Source organism: Vulpes vulpes, chromosome X (assembly GCF_048418805.1).
Source record: "Vulpes vulpes isolate BD-2025 chromosome X, VulVul3, whole genome shotgun sequence".
Classification (NCBI taxonomy): Eukaryota; Metazoa; Chordata; class Mammalia; order Carnivora; family Canidae; genus Vulpes; species Vulpes vulpes.
In genome coordinates, this window is record NC_132796.1 from 98,669,587 (window position 1) to 98,693,013 (window position 23,427).

Here is a 23,427-nt window from a genome sequence, read left to right on the forward strand (position 1 = left end):
ATACAAAGTATTTTCACTGCCCTAAAAATTTTCTGTACTCTCTGCCTATTCATCCTTAGCTATCCCCCAACCCCTGACAACCACTGATGTTTTTACCATCTCCAGTTTTGCCTTTTCCAGAGCATTGTATGGTTAGAATCAACAGATATGTAGCCTTGTCAGATTGGCTTGTTTCACTTAGTAGGATGCATTTAAATCCTCATGTCTTTTCATGGCTTGATAACTCATTTCTTTTTAGTGCTGAGTAGTATTCCATTGCTGGAATTTACCACAGTTTATTAATTCATTCACCAACTGAAGGATACCGTGGTTGCTTCCAAGTTTTGGCAATTACCCATTAAACTGTTATAAACATCTAACTTGCTATTAGGATGGAGTGGTGATTTACAAGCTCCTTACATGCAGAAATGGAAGCTGGTAGTCCTACTTCATTTATTTATATGGCTGAATAATAGTCCATTGTAGAGATACATGATTATTTATTTATCCATTTATCCATTGATGGACATTTGGACTATTTCTGCCAATTACTTATTGTGAATATTACTCTTATGAGCATGCATGTACATGTTATGTGAGTACCTTTTAATTCTCTAGAAGTGAAATTCAATATATCTAGAAGTGAAATTGCTAGGTCATATGGTAATTCTATGTTTAAATTCTGAGGAAACACCAACCTCTTCCACTATACCTGAACCATTTTACAACCTCCCTAGAAATTTAGAAGGGTCCCAATTTCCCACATAAAACAGCTGATATTTTCAATTTTTTAGATTCCAGCCACCCTAATGGATACAAAGTGGCATCAGGTAGTTTGATTTGTATTTCCCTAATGACTGATGGTGCTGAGAATCTTTTCATGTGCTTAGCATCCCTTTGCATATCTTCTATAGAGAAATGCCTATTCAAGTCCTTAAGCCAATTTTTGTTTGCGTCTTTTTGTTGTTGAATTGCAAAAGTTCTTTATATGTTCTGCATGCTAGACCCATAGCATGCAACTTAGCAACTAGTTATATAGTTTGCAACTATATATACTATATATATACTATATATACTTAGCAGCATAACTTAGCAACTAGTTATATAGTTTGCAAATATTTGTTCCCAGTTTGTTAGTCCCCCCCCCCAACCTTTGCTTTTCAAATACTTTTAAAAATTGGGATAAAGGGGCACCTGGGTAGCTCAGTTGGCTAAGCGTCCAATTCTCGATTTCAGCTCAGGTCATGATCTCAGGGCTGTGAGATGAAGCCCCATGCTAGACTCCATGCTGGACTTGGAGCCTGCTTAAGATTCTCTTTCTTCCTCTCCCCAACACTCCACTCTGCTTGTGCATTTTCTCTCTCTCTCAAAAAAAATTGAGATATATAATTGACATATAACATTAAATTAGTTTTAGGTGTACAATGTAATAATTTGATATTGGTATATATTGTGAAATAACCATTGCAACAAGTCTAGTTAACATCAATTTCCTTTTTCCCTCTTTTTATTTCTCTGTCTCTTTCTGACAGATTGAGTCTTTCTATCTGATTGTTTCTGAAAACTATTTTGTTGGTCTTTTTGCATCAATCTGACTCTTTCATGTCTGTTTGTTCTTTCTCCATCTGCCTCCCCTTTCTCATTGTTTCCTCTCCCCTTCCTCTTTCTTTGTCAGTTTCTCTGCCTTCCTGTTGGTTGTCACCGACTCCATCTTTCTCACTATTTTTCTCTCCCCTTGCACTAACTCATCTGTCTCTCTGTACACTCAGTTGGCTCTCCTTACAGCTCTCCATCCACTTTTTGTATTGCTCGGTGTCTTTCTGATCTCTGTCTGTTGGCTTACCTCTGTGTCAGCTGCTTGATCACTCTGTCTCCCTGTCTGTCCATCTGCACCTCTGTCTGTGTTTACCTTTCCCTCTGACCCTGTCTCCCTAGTTTCTGTCTCAGCCTGCCTCTCACTCTGCTATGTTCTTTCTGGCTCTCCTGCTCTTTCTTTCTGTGTGTGTCGGTCTCTCTGCAATATTTTCTCTTTGTCTCTTCCTGTTTCTCTTCTTGTCAGTCTCTCTATTTCTCTCTTGTCAGCCTCTTAGCCTGTCTCATCCTCTGCTTCTCCAATATATTTCTGGCTATCTATCTCTGTCAGACTCTTTCATTGGCTCTCTCACTGTTCTCCTCTCTTAATCCCTGCCTGTCTGGCTTTTTTTTTTTTTTCTGTCTCTTGTAGTGTCTGTTTCTGTGTTGTTCTGGCTCTGGTTCTGTGTACAGCTCCCATTCTCTCTCTGTCCCTTGCTCTTTCTCTCTGAGTCTATATGTTCTATCTGCTTCTCTCTCTGTCATCCTCTCCCCAGTCTATTTTCCTTTCTCTCTGAAACTCCCATTCCCCACTTTTCTGTGTCTCAGGCTCCTTTTCTTTAGGAGTGTGACTCTCTTCTTCTTTCTGTCAGTTTCATTCTCTCTTTTCTTGACTCTCTCTCCTTCATTTTCTGTTTCCCTTTAGTTCTTTAATTTCCTTTCATTTGGGTCTTTCTCTTTGGCTCTCTCCCTCATTCTAGCTTTTTCCATATGTTTCCGTCTCTACCTTTCTCCCTCTTCCTTACTGCTGTCTCTGACCCTCTTTCCTTTTTTCCTTCTTTTCCTGTCTCCCCGTCTTATAGTTTGTCTGCCTCTCTGCAACTGTCTGCTCATCTCTCTTGATATGCTTCCTTCTTTCTAATTTGTCTGTTGATTTCTATGACTATCTGTGTTTCTCTTTGCTTTTCTTTTTTCCCACCTGGGTCTATGTCTCTTTCTTGGTCTTCCTTTCATATCTGCTTATTCTTGTCTCAGTCCAACTCTGTCCATTCCTATTTCTCTGACTGTTCATCTATCTCTCCCTGGCCATCTGTTCATCTGTTTCCCCTTTGATGCTGCTATAGAGATAGACACTAATGGCACTAATCTTTTATAAGAGTGAAACTGTAAATCTTTTTCCAACCTCTGCCAGTTGAACACACATATCTCAGAGAAAGGACTGACAGTCCCTGGCTTGCCAAAAACGCATGGATTATACCAATTTTCAGCAACGTAAGTCTAATATGTCAATTGGTACCTTTAAAACACAGGTATAAAACAAAACAAAACAAAACAAAAAAACAGGTATACACCAATTGTGATGTCTTGCAAGCATTGTTACTTATTATTACTTATATTATTGAAAAATATAGCAAAATCTATGTTCTTTGAGCATGTCTTGTAAACCTTTCACTGAGTTTACATCTTAAGTAAGCTTCCAGAAGTCAAGAATGTTGAGTAATTCTATTCTAATGAGAATAGGAGTTAAGGAACCAATCACATAACATATAGACCCTGTATAGACTGTCTGAAAATTACATCTTCACTGAAACATAGAGCAACCCAGAATTCTGCAGACTGTATTATATCAGAACAATCACTTGATTTTTGCTTGATGGTCTAGGTTGGTAATCTTATGGTCCAAGCCCCAGTTATAAGGAAATATTTAGAGGCATTATGGAACAATGTCATTAAACCTCTCTGCATTTCAGTGTCTCTGTCTATGAAATGGGGCTTACAATCATAAATGACTTCAGAGAGGGTTGTTAGGAGGAATAAGTGAAATAATCCATGTAAAGTTCTTAGAACAGTGCCTGGCATAGTAGGAGCTCCAAAAACTGTTATTATTACTTCTGTTGTTATTGTTATTATAATTGTTATCATTGTTATTATTAAACATCTAATAGCAACTCTGCTCTCTGTAAAAAATGAGGATGGGGATCCTTGGGTGGCTCAGCAGTTTAGCGCCTGCCTTTGGCCCAGGGCGTGACCCTGGAGTCCCGGGATTGAGTCCCACATCAGGTTCCCTGCATGGAGCCTGCTTCTCCCTCTGCCTATGTCTCTGCTTCTCTTTCTCTCTCTAATGAATAAGTAAATAAATAAAATCTTAAAAAATTTTTAAAAAATTTAAAAATGTCTTGGCTGCATGTTCTTCTCATTTAGGACCCTGAATATAATGTTGGAGAGGATGTGGAGAAAGGGGAACCTTCTTGCACTGTTGGTGGGAATGTGAACTGGTACAGCCACTCTGGAAAACTGTGTGGAGGTTCCTCAAAGAGTTAAAAATAGATCTTTCCTATGACCCAGCAATTGCACTGCTGGGGATTTACCCCAAAGATACAGATGCAGTGAAACGCCGGGACACCTGCACTCCAATGTTTCTAGCAGCAATGTCCACAATAGCCAAACTGTGGAAAGAGCTTTGGTGTCCATCGAAAGATGAATGGATAAAGAAGATGTGGCCTATGTATACAATGGAATATTACTCAGCCATTAGAAATGACAAATACCCACTATTTGCTTCGATGTGGAGGGACCTGGAGGGTATTATGCTGACTGAAATAAGTCAATCGGAAAAGGACAAACATTATATGGTCTCATTCATTTGGGGAATATAAAAATTAGTGGAAGGGAATAAAGGGAAATGAGAGAAAATGAGTGAAAATATCACTGAGGGTGACAAAATATGAGAGACACCTAACTCTGGGAAATGAACAAGGGGTAGTGGAAGGGGAGGTGGGCGGGGGGCTGGGGTGACTGGGTGATGGGCAATGAGGGGGGCACTTGGCGGGATGAGCACTGGGTGTTATGCTATATGTTGGCAAATTGAACTCCAATAAAAAAAATTTTTAAAAATGAAGATGTATCTCTAACATCATTTATAGTTTTATAGATCTGGAATTCCATGCGTGCCTGAGTACTAAGCATATGGGGTCATATCTTAGATCAGGTTTCATGATACAATTTTTTTTCCTCAAAGTTTTGCCACATATGTCAGTTATAAAGGAAACAAATAATCCATAAGGATAAACTTTTGATTTTCAAAAGTTAGAAATCTAAAACCTACCTAAAATCTAGAAACTTCTGTTTTCTCATTGACTTATTTACCTCTCACAGGATCACAGAAAAAAACAAATTCTGGACCAATTTTCATTCTAATTCTTTCTTCAGTGTTGCCCATATTAAACAGTTGGGGTAGTGGATATTTCCACAATGAGACAAGGATGTAGATCCTTTATTAGCTAGTGTCATACATTTCAATAGGGAAGGATGTTGAACTTGGCTTTAAATTGCTATATGTGGATATTGTACTTTTCCTGGGAATGGTATTCATGGATACTGAATCTTTCTTGGGATGCTGCCAATAAATGTTCCACCTTCTCTAGGAATGTTGTCCATCGATGTTGCCCTTTGTTTTGGAATACTGTTCATGGATAGTATACTTTACTTCAGATGCAACTTGTAGTTAAATCATTTTGTAAGTTAGGGACATTTTAAGAATATTTATTTATTTGAGAGAGAGAGGGAGAGAGAGAAAGAATGAGTGGGAAGGTCAGAGGGAGAGGGAGACAGATCTCAAGCAGAATCCGTGTTCAGCACCGAGCCCAATGCGGGCTCAATCCTACAACCCCAAGGATCCTCAATCACCGAGCTCAGTCCTACAACCCCAAGGATCCTCAATCACCGAGCTCAATCCTACAACCCCAAGGATCAACCTGAGCCAAACCTAAGAGTCAGAGGCCCAATCAACCGCATCACCCAGTTGCCCCCCAAGTTAGGGACTCTTTAACACTGTTCGACATTAATTTCTTTTCTGAAGCTGCTTCTCCTGTGTAGCTTCTGAAGGAGCACTGTATTAGTGTATACCTGTGTTTTACATTTCTGGTATTTTGGGTTTGTAACTTGACTACTGGCAAGCTCATTAATACTTTCTCCAGACTGAATGGATCTCATGCTTAAAACTCTGTTCTATAAATATAATCTCTTGGCATACTATTCCCATTTTCTGGATGGATAAACTGGGGGTGAGGGCCTAGTGGGGAAAAGGAAGAATATTGATGAGCAAATTGACCCTGGGCCTGAGACAACAGCCTGTGACATAAAAATTCTAACTTATTAACTAGAGTAAACCATTGGCAATGGTTGCTTCTGAAAAAGATGAGAGCTGTGGCAGCACAAAGCACATTTATTCAGGTGAAAGCCATTACTTGAAAATGTCTTGGCATAAAGTACCCTGCACTGTGGTAAATGAATTTTCATCTTTGGAGGCACAATGCTACATATTTTTTCAGACTATTTCCTATCACTAAAGCATACAATTTCCATACATTCTACAAACATTTTCAAATCTTAGTTACCCATTCTTCTATTTTCTTCATCTTCCAATATTTTCCTTGGAATGAGGATGTGAAATTCTCTGTGGGTATGTGGCAACATTCATCTAGCCAGTATTAGCATACCTGTTCTCATTCATACACATGCTTGTTTCTTTACAAATTCATGTCCTTCACCCCTGTAGTTATGCACAGTGCATTTTGTCCAAGCTGTACAGGTGAAAGAACAAAGTCATATACTTAGGATTACTGGCCATAGGGGGCAGATCCATATAATTTACACAATATACTTCCAGAAAGAATCCAGCTTTATTCCTATACCTTCACATTCTCTGCAATAAGGCTAGACAGGCTTCAGCGAAAAAAAAAAAAAAACCCACAACAAAACAAAACAAAACAAAATCCTGCCATGGCTAAATTTTCATCCATGCTTTAAGATGGCCAGAGAGGAAAGGTTGGATTGGTCACCAATTTGAATACAGCTCTGCCCAATCCCTGTTGTTTTAATTTTATTACCACTGCTTTTCAGAACTGGGATTCAGCTGTATTTAAGTGTCTTGACACTTGAGTGGTCATTCTTCTTAATGTTTTCTTTTTAATTAAACTTTCAATTAGAGATAAGCGTAGATTTGCCTGCAGATATAAGAAATAATACAGAAATACTATGTATCTTTTACCCATTTCCCCACAATGGTAGCATCTTGCAAAACTATAGAACAAAACAACCATATTGACATATGGTAGCATCTGGCAAAACTATAGAACAATACAACAATATTGACACTGATGTGGTCAAGATATAGAACATTCATCACAATGATCCCTCATGTTGCTCTTTTATAGTCATACCCAATTCCATCTCTCACCAACTCCCTTCTTAACCCCTGGTAACCACCAATCTATTCTCTATTTCTATAATTTTTGTAGTTTTAAGAATGTTGTATTAATGGAATCATATGTAGTACATATCCTTTCAGGATTGGTGCTTTTTTGCCCACTCAGCAGAATTCTCTAAAGATTCATCCATGTTATTGCATTTATCAATACTTCCATTCTATTTATTGTTGGTTCGTGTTCCATGGTATGGGTATACCAAGACTTGCTTAACAATTTATCCACTGCAGGATATTTGGGTTGTTTGTAGTTTTTGGCTATTATGAATAAAGCTGCTGTAAACATTCACATACAGGTTTTTATGTAAACATAAGTCTTCATATCTCTGAGGTCAATGTCCAAGAGTGCAATTGCTGGATTATATGGAAGTTGCATGTTTAGCTTTTTTTTTTTTTTTTAAGAAAGAACAAACTTTTCCACAGTGACTGTACCAATTTACATTCCCATCAGCAATGTATCAGTGATTTTTCACATCCTGGCCAGAATTTAGTGTTGGTGTTTTTAATTTTAGCCATTCTCATATGTGATAGCTCATGATTTTAATTTGAATTTCCTTAGTGGCTAATGATATTGAGCATATTTTCAAGTACTTATTTGCCATCTATATATACTCTTTGATGAAATATCTGTTTATGCCCTTTGCCCATTTTCTCATTGGATTATTTCTCCAACTACAGTTGGCTTTGAGAGTTCTTTATATATCTTAGGTATCTATCCTTTATTGGATATGTGATTTGCAAAAGTTTCCTCATGGTCTATAGCTTCTTTTCATCCTATACATAAGGTCTTTCACAGAACAAAAATATCATTTTGATGAAGTCTAATTTATCAATGTATCCTTTCATGGACTGCTTTGGGTGTCATCTAAGTAAACTTTTGGCTAGCTCTAGGTCCCAAAGATTTTCTATTTTTTCCCTAGAAGTTTTATAATATTACATTTTAAAATTGTAATCTATTTTGAGTTAACTTTTGTGTAAGGAATGGGGTTTAGATCCAGGTTATTTTATTTTATTTTTGCTTACAGATGTCTAATTGCTCCTTCCATTGAGTTAACCTTTGAAAAACCAGTAGAGTGCATTTATATGGGTCTATTTTTCTGTTTTCTATTCTGTTCTATTGATCTATGTAACTATTGCTCCATCAATACCACACAGTCTTGATAACTGTAGCTGTACAGTAAGACGATATTGGGTAGATTGATTCCTCCAAATATACTCTTTTTCCAAGATTGACATAGTGCTTCTATGGCCTGTACCTTTCCATATAAATGTTTGGATAAGTTTGTCTATGTCTCTGAGAATACCTTGCTGGAATTATGATAGGAATTTAATTGAACTTAAAGATCACTTTGAAGAGTATCAACATCTTTACTGTGTCATGCCTTCTGATAAATGAACACAGTGTGTTTCTCCATTTATTTAAATCTTTTTTCCCTCCTCTCTATTTATTTAGATCTTATTTGATTTCTTCCATAAGTGTTTTATAAATTTCGGTACGTAGATTTTTGTATATGTTTTGGTAAATTTGTATTTAAGTATTTCATTTTGTTTGGATTATTTTAAATGGTTGTGTTTTTAATTTCAGTGTCTGTATGCTCATTGGTAATATATAAATATATAAAATAGTTTATTTAAATTACATATTTTTAAAATTCCAGTTAATATACAGTGTCATATTAGATTCAGGTATACAATATATTAATTCAATAAAAATAAAGTTTATTTTTGTATGCTTATTTTGTATCTTGCAACCTTGCTGGACTCAAATATTAGTTCTAGGAGATCTTTTTCTTTGTAGATTCATTGGGATTTTCTATGTTGATGATCATATCATCGACTAGTAAAGACAGTGTTATCATTCTGATTTGTATGCCTTTTATGTCCTTTACCTGCCTTATTTCATTGGCTAAAAGTATGAACATTTTGTTGAATAAGAGTGGTGAGGGTGGACATCCTTGCCTTTTTCTTAGTCCTAAGGGAAAAGCAATTCAGTCTTTCATCAGAAAGCACAATGTTAGCTATAGGTTCATAGTAGATGCTCTTTATCAAGTTGAGGATATTACCCTCTATTCCTTATTTTCAAAGTTTTTATCATGACTGATATTTAATTTTTAAAATTATTTTTTACATTGATTGATACAATTTAAACATTTTTCATCTTTAGCTTGTTAGTATAGTAGATTACATTGCTTGATTTTCAAATATTGAACAACCCTTGCATCCCTAAAATAAACTTCATTTGATCATGGTGTATAATTATTTTTATATATTATTGAATTTGGTTTGCAAATATTTTATAAAGGATTATACATCTATATTCATGAGGGATACTGGTCTATACTTTTGTGTTTTGTGCTGTCTTTGTCTCACATTGATAGCAGGATAATATTAGCTTCACAAAATCAATTGGAAATTGTTCTTTCTTCTATTTCCTGGAAGAGACTGTGTAGCTATCCACAATCAAAAACAGCTCTGGGAAAGTTCTAGAGTCCATTTAAGAAACTTCAGCAACACAGTGGAACAACAACAATAACAAAAAAACTAAGAATAACCATACAACAAGGGAACGTAGAATAGTTTCATTTTGCCTACACTAAAAGTGCCAAGAGGGAACACCCCAGCTAGAAAGAGCTCCCTTTGCTGGGAAAGAAACAGTGGCATGAGCAACCAGCTACTCCTGCCTTTCAGGGCACTACATGAAGGACCCTCTTGGGTTTCACTCTGCCCAGACACTTGCAAGGCAGAGATGTACAGAGATAGCTAGGAAAACAGGGGGAATAGCAGGGGCTACCAATACCAGTCATAAAGCATGAATGACCGTAATTTCCAGTGACCTGCTCTGCAGACAACCCTGACAGCTTTAGCCACTGAAGAAACCAATGACCAGCATAATTGCTGCAGATCTCCTGCAGATTTCATTGGTTTTCCACTCCTTAGGTATTCACATTCAAATATGCTAGCTGCCAGAACTTCTCCTTGCTCCCTCCCTCCCCTGCTGGAGGCTGCAATCACCAGTCCAGACTACTACAGCTGCAGAAAAGCAAGATGCCAGCTTAGATCCCCATGGCTGACCCTCATTACCATATGTACATGCAGGGCTAGCCCCTCTAGCTGTGTACCTTCACACCCACAACTTAACATGTGACACCAGCATCTATTGCTGTGTACTTGTGGTAAGACCCACTAACCACAGTAATACATGCTGACAGCCAGGGTCAGTATGCATGCAGTTGGCCCAACTGTTGTGCCTTGCCCTGGCCCCATCACTATATGTGTGTTTGCAACCAGTCCCTACTATGACACAGCTGTAGCTGGCCTCTGCAGCCAGTGTGTGTATACTACTGTTCTGTCCACCATTGCTGCCTCATGGTCCCTAGCTGCTGTACTTGAAGAAGCTGCTAAGGACCTCAACAGCCCTTTCAGCCTCTGCAGATTTTTATAGCACTTGCCAAGGGCCACACAATCGTCAATGCTGTGGACCCTAGCGAACTGCACTGATGAGTCACTATGCTTCCTGCCTCCAGACGCTGAACCACCACAGACCTCACACATGGTTCCCTGTACCACTAGACTTGGGGTCACATCACACTCCAGCGTGCCCTCATATGCAATTGAAGGTCTTAGCTTCCTAATTTCGAATGCAGACACCTGTGCAAGGACACTGGGATCTCAAAAAAGACCAGGGAAACAACATCACTAAAGGAACACAGTAAACTTCCAATAACTGACTCCAAAGAAATGGAGATACATAAATTGCCTGAGAAAGAATTCAAAATATTTGTTCTAAAGATGTTCAGAGAGCTATAAACACAGATAAATAATTAAATGAAATCAAGAAAACAATATAAGAACAAAATAGGTTCAACAAAAAGGCAGAAAACATAAAGAATCAGAGAACTTTTGGATCTGAAGAACACAATGACTGAAGTAAAGAATTTCATCAAGAGTTTCAATAGTAGACTGGACAACGCAGAAGAAAGAAGCAGCAAGACTGAAGACATATCATTTGAAATTATGCAGTAAGAAAAGCAAAAATAAAAAGAATAAAAAAGAATAAAAGGAAACCTATGGGACATTTGGAACATTACTGAAAGAAATAAGTTACACTGGAGTACCAGAAGAGAGGAAGAAAGGGGTACAAAGATTAAAGAAATAATAATAATAATAATAATAATAATAATAATAATAATAATAACTGAGAACATCTCCAAACCTGGGGGAAATTTTGGATATCCAAGTCCATGAAGTTATTAGGTTATCCCAAAATTTCCATCCAAAACACATTTAAAAACTGTCTAAAATGAAGACAGAATTTTAAAAGCAAAAAGAAAAAACTCTCATATAAGAGAAAGGCTATAAGCAGATTTCTTAGCAGAAATGTTGCAAGCCAGGAGAGAATGGAATGATATATTCAAAGTGCTGCAAAAACAAAAACAAACCAAAAATCCTTCTAACCAAGAATACTTTACTCAGCAAAACTCCTTCAGAAATGAAGGAAAGATAAAGAGTTTCCCAAATAAAGAAAAGCTGAGGGAGTTTGTTACCACTAGATCTGCTTTACAAAAAAGGCTGAAAAAAGTTCAAGATAAAATAAAAGTACATAAACTAGTAACATGAAAACATATATGAAAATATACCACATATTGGCAAAGGTAAATATATAGTCAGACTCAGAATATTCTAATACTGCAATGTGCTGCTGTGTTAATCACTTAAATCTAGTATAAAGATTAAAGGACAAAAATACTGATAATTCTTATAGTTAAATAATTATAGTTAGACTAGTTAAAGCTAGTTAAAAGAGTTGAAAAATACTTATACTTAAAATACAGCTACAATAATTTGTTAATGGATTCGCAACATAAAAACATGCAAATTTTTATCTCAAGAACATAAAATGTATGGGTAATAAAAGAATAATGTTTTTGTGTGATACAAAAGTTGTTATCAGCTTAAAATAGACTGTTATATCTATAAGATGCTTGATGTAAGCCCCAGGGTAACCATAAGACAAAATCCTATAGTAGATACAAACAAGATAAAGAGAAGGGAATCAAACATACCATCACAGAAAATGATCAATTCACAAAGAAAGACAGCAAGAGAGAAAGAAAGGCACAATGAAACTACAAGAGAGCCAAGAAATAATTAACAAAATGGCAAGAGTTAAGTCCTTACCTACTGACAATTACTTTCAAAGTAAATGGAGTAAATTCTCCAATCAAAAGACAGAGTGGCTGAATAGATTAAAAAACAAGACCCAACTATGCCTACAAGAAACTAACTTCAGCTTCAAAGAATCATGTAGACTTAAAGTGACGGAATGGGAAAAGATATTCCACATTAATGGAATCCCAAAGAGAATAGGGATAGTTACACTTATATCAGAAAAAATAGACTCTAAGTCAAAAATGATAACAAGAGACAAAAAGGTCATTCCATAACGATAAGAGGTTAATTCATCAAAAGGATATAATGACTAATAAATACATATGTATTCAACATTGTAGCACCTAAGTACATTAAGTAAATACAGATTTGAACAGAGTAATAGACAACAATATGATAGTAGTAGGGGACTTCAATATCGCATTCTCAACTACTGGTAGATCATCTAGACAGAAAATTATCAAGGAAACAGTGGACTTGAGCTATGCTTTAGACCAAATGGACCTGACAGAAATGTACAGAACATTCCATCAAATGTCACCTGAATACACATCCTTTTCAAGTGCACATGGAGCATTCTCCAGGGTGGGTAGAACATGTGTTATGTCATAAAATAAGTCTCAGTTCATTTAAAAAGATTTATTTTTTTAAAGATTTTATTTATTTATTCATGAAACACACACACACACACACACACACACACACACACAGAAACCCAGGCAGAAGGAGGAGCAGGCTCCATGCAGGGAGCCTGATGTGGGACTCGATCCCAGGTCTCCAGGATCACGCACTGGACTGAAGGTGGCGCTAAACCGGGCTGCCCCATTTAAAAAGATTTTATCACACCAAGATTTTAAATCTTTAAAAGATTTACATCACACCGAGTATCTTTTCCACCCACAAAAATGCTACAAAAATAAAAATCAGTAACAGGAGGAAAGCTAGAAAATCCACAAATACATGGAAACTAAACAACACACTCCTAAACAACCAATGGGTCAAAGATGAAATCAAAAGGGAAATAAAAAAATATCTTGAAACAAACAAAATGGAAACACAACATACCAAAACTTATGGGATACAACAAAAGCAGGGCTAACAGGGAATTTTATAGTGATAAAGTTTATATTATGAAAAAAGACCTAAAATTAAAAAAAGCAAATCTTAGACCACAAGGAGCTAGAAAAACAAGAATAAACAAAGCCTAATGTTAGCAGAAGAAAGATTATAACAAAGATCAGAGATAAAGTAAATGAAATTTAGAATATAAAAACAATAAGAAGATCAACAAAACTAAGAGTTAGTTTTTTGAAAAAAGAAACCAAATTGGCAATCCTTTAATTAAACTCAGAAAAAAGAAGAGAGGGCTTAAATAAAATTAGATGTGAAAGAGGAGACCTTACAACTGATACCACAGAAATATAAAGGATCATGAGACTACTGTGAACAATCATATGCCAACAAATTTTACAACCTAGAAGACATAGACAAATTCTTAGATACATACATCCTATCAAGAGTCATGAAGAAATAATAAAAATAAAACAGAACAGACCAATAACAAGTCATTTGAATCAGTAACCAAAACCTCTCAATAAAGAAAAGTCCAAGACCAAATGACTTCACAGGTGAATTCTACCAGACATTTAAAGAATTAATGCTAATTATTCTCAAACTCTTCCAGAAAATAGAAAGGAGGGAATACTCCCAAACTCATTTTACAAGGCCAGCATTATCCTGATAGCAAAGTCAGGTAAGTATACTACAAGAAAAGAAAACTACAGGCCAATATCCCTAGTGAATATAGATGAGTGAAATAAGTCAATCGGAGAAGGACAAGCAGTGTATGTTCTCATTCATTTGGGGAATATAAATAATAGTGAAAAGGAATATAAAGGAAGGGAGAAGAAATGTTGGGAAATATCAGGAAGGGAGACAGAACATAAAGACTCCTAACTTGGGGAAATGAACTAGGGGTGGTGGAAGGGGGGAGGAGGGCGGGTGTTGGAGGGGAATGGGTGACGGGCACTGAGGTGGACACTTGACGGGATGAGCACTGGGTGTTTTTCTGTATGTTGGTAAATTGAACACCAATAAAAATTAAATAAAAAATAAATAAATAAAAATTCTCAAACAAAATACTAACAAATTGAATTCAACAGCACACTTAAGGAATCATATACTGTGATCAAAAAGTATTTATTCTTGGGATGCAAGTATAGTTCAATATATGCTAATAAATAATGCTAATAAATTCATGTTAAGAGAATGTAAGACAAAAATCATATAATCATCTCAATAGATTTTAAAAACCTGACATCCTTTTATTATAAAAGCTAGTAACAACACCTCAACATAATAAATATCACATTTGAGAAGGTTAACATCATACTCAACAATGAAAGGTTGAAACCTTTCCAAGATCAGGAACACAACAAGGGTACCCAGTCTTACCACTCCTATTCAACATAGTACTGGAAGTCCTAGCCAGGGCAAGTAGGCAAGGAAAGGAATAAAAGGCATCTAAATCAGAAAGGAAGAAATAAAATTGTCTTTGTTTGCTGATGACATGATTATATATATGCATATATATAAGTATATATATAAATATGTGTAATATATAAAGTGACAATATATATTACATATATACCCTAAAGACTCCACTAAAACATTGTAGGAATTAAGGAAGAAATTCAGTAAAGTTGCAGGATATAACATTAACATACAAAAATTAGTTGCCTTTCTATACATTAACAATAAACTACTTGAAAACTAAATAAAGGAAACAATCTAATTTAAAAGAATCAAGATTAATAAAGTATTGAGGAATAAACTGAACCAAAGAAATAAAAGTTGAATATTCCAAAACCCATAGACATTGATGGAAGAAATTGAAGAAAACACAAATAAAAGGAAAGATATCTTGTGTTCGTGGATCAGAAGAGTTAATATTTTTAAATGTCCTTATTTCCTAGAGTCATCTATGGATTCAATGCAATCCCTATCAAAATTCCAATGGCATTTTCCACAGAAATGGAATACACAGTTTTAAAATTCATATGGAACCTCAGAAGACCCCAAATAACCAAAGCAATTTTGGGAAAGAACAAAGCTGGAGGTATCACATTTCCTGATTTCAAACTACATTACAAAGCTATAATAATAAAAATTGTATGATGCTGGCACAAAAAAAGACATAGAGACCTATGGAACAGAATCAAAAGCCCAGAGATAAACCCATGCATATATAGTGCACTAATGTTTGACAAGGAAGCCAATGATACTGAATGGGGAAAGGATAGTCTCTTCAATAAATCTGTATCCACAAACAAATTTTTTTTACACCACTCATAAAATTTTCTATTCCTATTTCACACCACTCATAAAATTAACTCAAAATGGACTAAGATTTAAAAGTCTGATCTGAGACTGTAAAGCTACTAGATGTAAACATAGGGAAAGAGCTCCTTCACATTAGTCTTGGCAACAACTTTTTGAATACACCTCCAAAAGCACAAGCAACAAAAGCAAAAATAAATAAGACTACATCAAACTAAAAAACTTCTGCACAGCAAAAGAAACAATCAACAAAATGAAAAGGCAACCCTAAAGCATAGGAGAAAACATTTGCAAGCCATCTATCTGGTAAGGGATTAATATCCAAAACATGTAAGGAATTCATAACTTAATAGCAAAACCTCAAATAGTTAATTTAAAAATGCAGAGAGGACTGGAATAGACATTTTCCCTAAGAAGACATACAAATGGACAAGTATATAAAAAGATTCTCAACATCATTAATCAGGGAAATGAAATCAAAACCACATGAGATATCACCTTATACCTATTAGAATGACTATTATCAAAAAGATAAGAGATAACAAATGCTGGCAAGGATGTATAGAAAAGGGAACTCTGGTGCACTTTTAGTGGTACCTATACACATACACACATGCAAAAGAATATTGTTCTTCTACAAAAAAAGAAGGAAATCCTGACATTTGAGACAACATGGGTGACCCTTGAGGGTATCACACTAAGTGAAATAAGTCAGACAAAGAAAGGGAAATACCATATGATTTCACTTATTTCACTTACGTGTGGAATCTATAAAAGCCGAACTCATTGAAATAGAGAGTAGAAGGTTGGTTGCCAGAGCTGAAATATGGAGGAAATAGGAAGATATTGGTTAAAGGGTAAAAACTTTCAGTTATAAGATGAATAAGTTGCAGAAATCTAATACAGCATAGTGACTATAGTTATCAATACAGTATTACATACTTGAAAGTTGCTATGAGTAGAGCTTTCACATTATCACCATAACAACATCAACAAAAAAATGGTAAGTGTATGATGTGAAGGATATGTTAACTAACCATATTGTAGTGTACATTTCACAACATATGCATGTATCAAATAACTGCATTTGTGTACTTTAGACTTATACAATGTTCTATGTAAATTATATCTCAATAAAGCTGGGAAAATTTTACATGGTCTGTAGAATTGTTTGTAATATTCCCTTATTAACCTTTGATAGCTGCAGTATATAGTGATATCCTCTATCATTTTTCATATTAGCAATTTGTAGCTTCTCTCTTTTTTCCTTTTTCTTTTTCTCTTTTCTCCCCTTTGTCAGCCCTGCTAAAGTGCTATGAATTTTACTTTTTTCAGATTCAGTTTCAATAATTTTCTTTATTGTCTTTCTGTTTTCAATTTCATTGACTTCTGTTCTTTATTAATTCCTCCATCACTTGACTTGGGTTTATTTTTCTTATTTTTATATATTCTTAAGGTGGGATCTCAGATTGTTGATTTGAGATTTATCCTCTTTTATAACATATGCAGTTGGGGATATAAATTCCCCTTTCAGCACTGCTTTAGCTGCTTTCCACACATTTTAATATGTTGGATTTTCATTTCCTTCAGTTCAGTGTGTTTTTTTAAAAAAACGTTACTTGGGACTTCTACCTTGACCCATGGGTTATTTAGTAAGTTTCTATCTCTTGACAAATTTGGGAAGTTTTTAGACATTATTTTTTTCAGGTACTTTTTCAGCCCCACCTTCTTTCTTTTTTCCTTCTTTTTTTATTTTTTATTATATACATATATATATGTATATATATTATACATTTATATGTATATATATACATCTATGTATATATACATTATATATAATATATATTATATATATGTGTATATATATATATATATATACACACACACATTTTATTGGAGTTCAATTTGCCAAAATATAGCATAACACCCAGTGCTCATCCCGCCAAGTGCCCCCCTCAGTGCCTGTCACCCAGTCACCTCAACCCCCCCACACCCATCTCCCTTTCCACTACTCTTTGTTCGTTTCCCACAGTTAGGTGTCTTTCATGTTTTGTCACCCTCACTGATATTTTCACTCATTTTCTCTCCTTTCCCCTCATTCCTTTTCACTATTTTTTATATTCCCCAAATGAATGAGACCATATGTTTGTCCTTTTCTAATTGACTTATTTCACTCAGCATAATACCCTCCAGTTTCATCCACGTCGAAGCAAACGGTGGGTATTTGTCATTTCTAATGACTGAGTAATATTCCATTGTATACATATACCACTCTTCTTGTTTCTTTGGAAATGTTGTGCTTAGAATATCTGTCAATTCTAGAAAGCGCCATGTTGAATCTCCCAGTATAAGTGTATTATTATCTAAGTATGCCTTATCTTCGGTTATTAATTGATTGATATACTTGGAAGCTCCCACATTAGGGGCATAAATATTCATAACTGTTATTTCCTCTTGTTGGATAGATCCTTTAAGTATGATATAGTGTCCCTCTTCATCTCTAAGAGATGAACTTTGGGATGAACTTTAATTATCTGATATGAGGATGGAAGCAGGAGGTTCCCTGCTTTCTTTTGAGGCCCATTGGAATGGTAAATGGTTCTCCAACCTTTTATTTTCAGGCTGTAGGTGTCCTTCTGTCTAAAATGAGTCTCTTGTAGACAGCAAATAGATGGGTCTTCCTTTTTTATCCAGTCTGAAACCCTGAACCTTTTGATGGGATCATTAAGCCCATTCACGTTCAGAGTTACTATTGAAAGATATGAATTTAGTGTCATCATGATACCTATTCAGTCCCTGTTTTTGTGGATTGTTTCCTTGGACATTCTCTTTCTTTTACAGAGTCCCCCTTAATATTTCTTGCAGAGCTGGTTTGGTGGTCACATATTCTTTCAGTTTCTCCCTATCTTGGAAGCTCTTTATCTCTCCTTCTATTCTGAATGAGAGCCTTGATGGATAAAGTATTCTTGGCTGCATGTTCTTCTCATTTAGGACCCTGAATATATCCTGCCAGCCCTTTCTGGCTTGCCAGGTCTCTGTGGAGAGGTCTGCTGTTAACCTAATACTCCTCCCCATAAAAGTTAGGAATTTCATGTCTCTTACTGCTTTAAGGATCTTCTCTTTATCTTTGGAATTTGCAAGTTTTAGTATTAAATGTCGGGGTGTTGAACAGTTTTTATTGATTTTAGGGGGGGATCTATCTCCTGGATCTGAATGCCTGTTTGTTTCCCTTCCCAAGTTAGGGAATTTTTCAGCTATGATTTGTTCAAATACACTTTCTGGTCCTTTGTGCCTTTCGGCGCCCTCAGGAACCACAATTAAACGTAGATTTTTCTTTCTGAGGCTATCATTTATTTCCCATAACCTTTCCTCATGATCTTTTCATTGTTTTTTTCTCTTTTATCCTCAGCTTCCTTCCTTGCCATTAACTTGTTTTCTATGTCACTCACTCATTCTTCTACCTCATTAACCCTCATCGTTAGGACCTCCAGTTTGGATTGCATCTCATTTAATTGATTTTTAATTTCAGCCTGATGAAATTCTGCAGTCATGAAGTCTCTTGAATCCTTTATGCTTTTTTCCAGAGTCACCAGTAGCTTTATAATTGTGCTTCTAAATTGGCTTTCTGACATTGAATTGTAATCCAAATTTTGTAACTCTGTGGGAGAGAGTACTGTTTCTGATTCTTTTGTGGTGAGTTTTTCCTTCTAGTCATTTTGCTCAGTGCAGAGTGGCTAATAACAAGTTGTACTGGAAAAAGGAAGGAAAAAGAAATAAAAGGGGAACAAACAAAAACAAGGAGGGGGATCCTCTGATTCTATATATTGTAATTCCCTAGACTTCCCCCTGGAACTTTCCTGCTGCTTGGTCAAGCACTTTCTCTTCCCCCGTCCTTCCAGCTGGTCTTCCAGCTGGTCTTCCTCCCTTCCCTCTGGGGAGGGGCCTGCTGTGCTGATTCTCAGGTGTTTGTACCTGGGGGAGCTGCCTCGCCCCTGCCAGGTGCACGGTTCAGTGGGAGCTGTTTATCCTGTGAGGTCCCTGTTCCCTGGCGGCCCCGCTCAGTCACGGGCACAAAGTGACACCAGGAGGAACAACAGTAGTGGTGGCGGCCAGGTCTCCAGCCCTGGAGTCAGCTCCAGCAGCAACCACGGCAGCGGCAGTCTCCCAGTCCGCAGGGGCCTGACGCTCTGGGGCGGGGGCACTGCTCTGCACAGCCTGGGGCCGCCCGGCAGCAGGAGCGTCCCTGCTGTTCTGTGACCTCCCAGCCTCTGCCTGTCCCGGGGGGAGTGCCGGATCCTGGGCTGTGTCTCCCGGTGCCTTGGGCTCCGGGGTCTGCGCTGCTGGAATTGCGCTTCCAGGGCCGTGCAGCCCCCTCCATGACGAGCCGCCGCCTGAGCCGCAGCCTCAGCTGCTCCTGGGGCCCTGCCGGGCGTGCTCCAGGCCTTTAGGGAGCTCGGCCGCGGTGTGTGGCACACTCTACCCTGGGGCGCACCTCCTCATTACTGCCCCTGGGAGCCTGGGGGCATCCCTGTCCCTCCTGGGATCCTGCCCGAGCTCCCTGTGAGCGCCTTTCCGCCCAGGAAGATTAGTAAATTTCCCGCTTCTCCGGGACTGGGGTCTCCTGTCCTGGGGGCACTCGCCACCGGCCTTAGCTGGGCTCCTCGTGGGGGGGGGGGGCTCCTCCCCCTTGGATGCTTTATTTCTTTTTTTTTTCTATCTTCCTACCTTGATAGAAGCGTAAATTCTTCTCACTGTAGCATTCCAGCTGTTCTCTCTTTAAATCTCAGACCAAATTTGTAGGTTTTCAGGATAATTTGAATGTTATCTAGGTACGTTGGTGGGGACAGGTGACTTGGGGAACCCTACTCTTCCGCCATCTTACCCCGCCTCCTCTCTTCTTTCCTTCTTGAACTCTTTTGAAATGAATGCTACATCTTTTTTTTTTTATGAATGAATCACACTTTATTCAAACTTTCATATATGTAAAGTTAAATTATTTTTAGTATTTTTTCTTATTATAAAGAATGCTATGATAAATATCCATTTATTTGCATTCATTTCTGTATCACTTCACAAAAGTCTTCACAGAAGAGAAGTGGAAGTGCAATGCCAAGAATTATATGAAGTTTAAAATTTTGAAAACTAGTAATAAATGTCCACTGGAAACAGCAGTTGGGATCTGAAGTGATGGAGGTCAGAAGTTCCATTCCCAAAGATGAGATTAGGAGCCCATGACAATGCCTAGGGGATGTCTGTTGACATCCCTGAGAAAGCAATGCATTTCTTTTTACTATGTGCTGGAAGGTCAGAAGGTGCAAAATATGAATCATTATTACTGGTTTCCATATTTAAGTTAGGCAATACAAACATAAATCAGTAAAATGAACATGACCCACATTCCCAAGATTTTTGCAGTATAAAGATACAGAAACTATGTGGGTAAACATGAGTTAATAATTATAAATTATGATAAGAACAATGAAGGAAAAGAATAGGATTTTAAGAATGGTAATAGGGACAAGAGGTTCTCTATTCCATTTTGCATGGTCCAAGAAGTCCTATCTTTGGAAGTGTCATTTAAGTTGGAACTTGAGGTTATGAAGAACCCATCTCAGCCAAAGAATATTCTGGGCACATGCACACACCCAAACCTGGCTTTCTCAAGGAACTGAAAAAGCGTCTTTGTGTCTGAAGCCCTGTGAGCTGGAGCAGAGGGGTGCAATATGAGGCTGGACAGGTAGACAGAGGTAAAACTGTGCATTGGGTGTTATGGTAATGGGCACTGTTTTTTTTTAATAAATTAATTTTTTATTGGTGTTCAATTTACCAACATAGAGAATAACACCCAGTGCTCATCCCGTCAAGTGTCCCCCTCAGTGCCCGTCACCCATTCACCCCACCCCCGGCCCTCCTCCCCTTCCACCACCCCTAGTTCATTTCCCAGAGTTAGGAGTCTTTATGTTCTGTCTCCCTTTCTGATATTTCCCACACATTTCTTCTCCCTTCCCTTATATTCCCTTTCACTATTATTTATATTCCCCAAGTGAATGAGAACATACACTGTTTGTCCTTCTCCAATTGACTTACTTCACTCCAGTTCCATTCACGTTGAAGCAAATGGTGGGTATTTGTCGTTTCTAATGGCTGAGGAATATTCCATTGTATACATAAACCACATCTTCTTTATCCATTCATCTTTTGATGGACGCCGAGGCTCCTTCCACAGTTTGGCTATTGTGGACATTGCTGCTAGAAACATCGGGGTGCAGGTGTCCCGGTGTTTCATTGCATCTGAATCTTTGGGGTAAATCCCCAACAGTGCAATTGCTGGGTCGTAGGGCAGGTCTATTTTTAACTCTTTGAGGAACCTCCACACAGTTTTCCAGAGTGGCTGCACCAGTTCACATTCCCACCAACAGTGTAAGAGGGATCCCTTTTCTCCGCATCCTCTCCAACATTTGTTGTTTCCTGCCTTGTTAATTTTCCCCATTCTCACTTGTGTGAGGTGGTATCTCATTATGGTTTTGATTTGTATTTCCCTGATGGCAAGTGATGCAGAGCATTTTCTCATGTGCATGTTGGCCATGTCCATGTCTTCCTCTGTGAGATTTCTCTTCATGTCTTTTGCCCATTTCATGATTGGATTGTTTGTTTCTTTGGTGTTGAGTTTAATAAGTTCTTTATAGATTTTGGAAACTAGCCCTTTATCTGATAGGTCATTTGCAAATATCTTCTCCCATTCTGTAGGTTGTCTTTTAGTTTTGTTGAATGCTACATCTTTATTAAAGTGCCACAGGTCTCTGAATCTCTCTGCCATTTTTTTTTATTGGTCTACTACTTCTCTGTTGTTCAGATTGAGTAATTTCTATTGTGTTATCTTCCAGTTCACCAATTTTTCCCTCTGTTCTTCCCACTCTGCTATTAATCTTAACCATGGAGCTTTTTCTTTTGGACATTGCTGTATCTTTCCATTCAAAATTTTCTATTTGGTTCTTCTTTATAACTTCTATATTTTTGCTGAGACTTTGTTTGCTGATGTTTTCTTTCTTTCTTTCTTTCTTTCTTTCTTTCTTTCTTTCTTTCTTTCTTTTTCTTTTCTTTTTTTTTTTTTTTTGCTTGTTTCAAGCATGTTCATATTTCCCCATTGAAAGATTTTATCATGGCTGGTTTGAAATTTTGTCAGACAATTCTAATCTCTCCACCAACTTAGTGTTTATATCTATTGATGTTATTATTTCTCATTCACTTTGAATTTGTCCTGGTTCTTGGCACAATAAGTGATTTTCAATTGAAATCTATATATTTTGGATATTTTTCTGGATCTTATTTAAACCTTCTGTTTTAGTGGGCATTATTTAACATCATTCTAGCAGGGGAAAGGGAGTGCTATCTCATTACTGCCAGGTGCAGGTAGGAGTCCAAGTTCTCCACAGCCTCCACTGACATCTGAGGGGGGGTGGTCTCTTCATTACTGATGGGCAGGTGTTTGAGTTCCAGCCACCCACATAGTCTCCACTGACACCTGATAAGGGGTGGCTTTGTTATTGCTTGGTGATAATGAAAGTTATGAATCTCTAGTACCTCCTCTAACACCACAACAGTAGGGAGAGATAGCCTTGTAACTGTCAAATCTTGGAGAGGAGTAAATGTCCAAGCATCCCAGATGATCTCCCCTGATACAGTGGGAGCGTGGGGGAAGAGTGATTCATTGCTGGCCAGTGGCGATGAAAATTCCAGTAAAGTACCTTGTCTTCTCTCATACTACCTTGGCAGGGGTCTCTGGTAAGGTAATGGAGTGCCTTGCTAGAGCGTCACAAAGATGGAAATCCACGTTTCCCTCTTAGCTTAGAACAGGTGGGAATAGGGCCAGTTTTTCTGTGCTG

At 37.3% G+C, this 23,427-nt stretch overlaps 1 protein-coding gene across 33 annotated transcripts in view; it reads right to left on the reverse strand.

Annotated features, from left to right (window-relative positions):
* ENOX2 (ecto-NOX disulfide-thiol exchanger 2) overlaps positions 1 to 23,427 on the reverse strand; it is a 263,608-nt gene that overhangs the window by 116,170 nt on the left and 124,011 nt on the right. For 8 of the 33 annotated variants that reach the window (XM_072743765.1, XM_072743762.1, XM_072743766.1 and 5 more), the window contains one exon: positions 16,304 to 16,363. The exons of 22 other annotated variants lie outside the window; for them this stretch is intronic. In XM_072743765.1, the coding sequence (XP_072599866.1) occupies positions 16,304 to 16,331 (28 nt within the window). In that variant the 5' untranslated portion in view covers positions 16,332 to 16,363. Of the gene's footprint in view, positions 1 to 6,269; positions 6,354 to 16,303; positions 16,364 to 23,427 lie in introns of all 33 variants that reach the window. 3 more of the 33 variants (XM_072743769.1, XM_072743767.1, XM_072743768.1) reach the window with 1 other exon arrangement.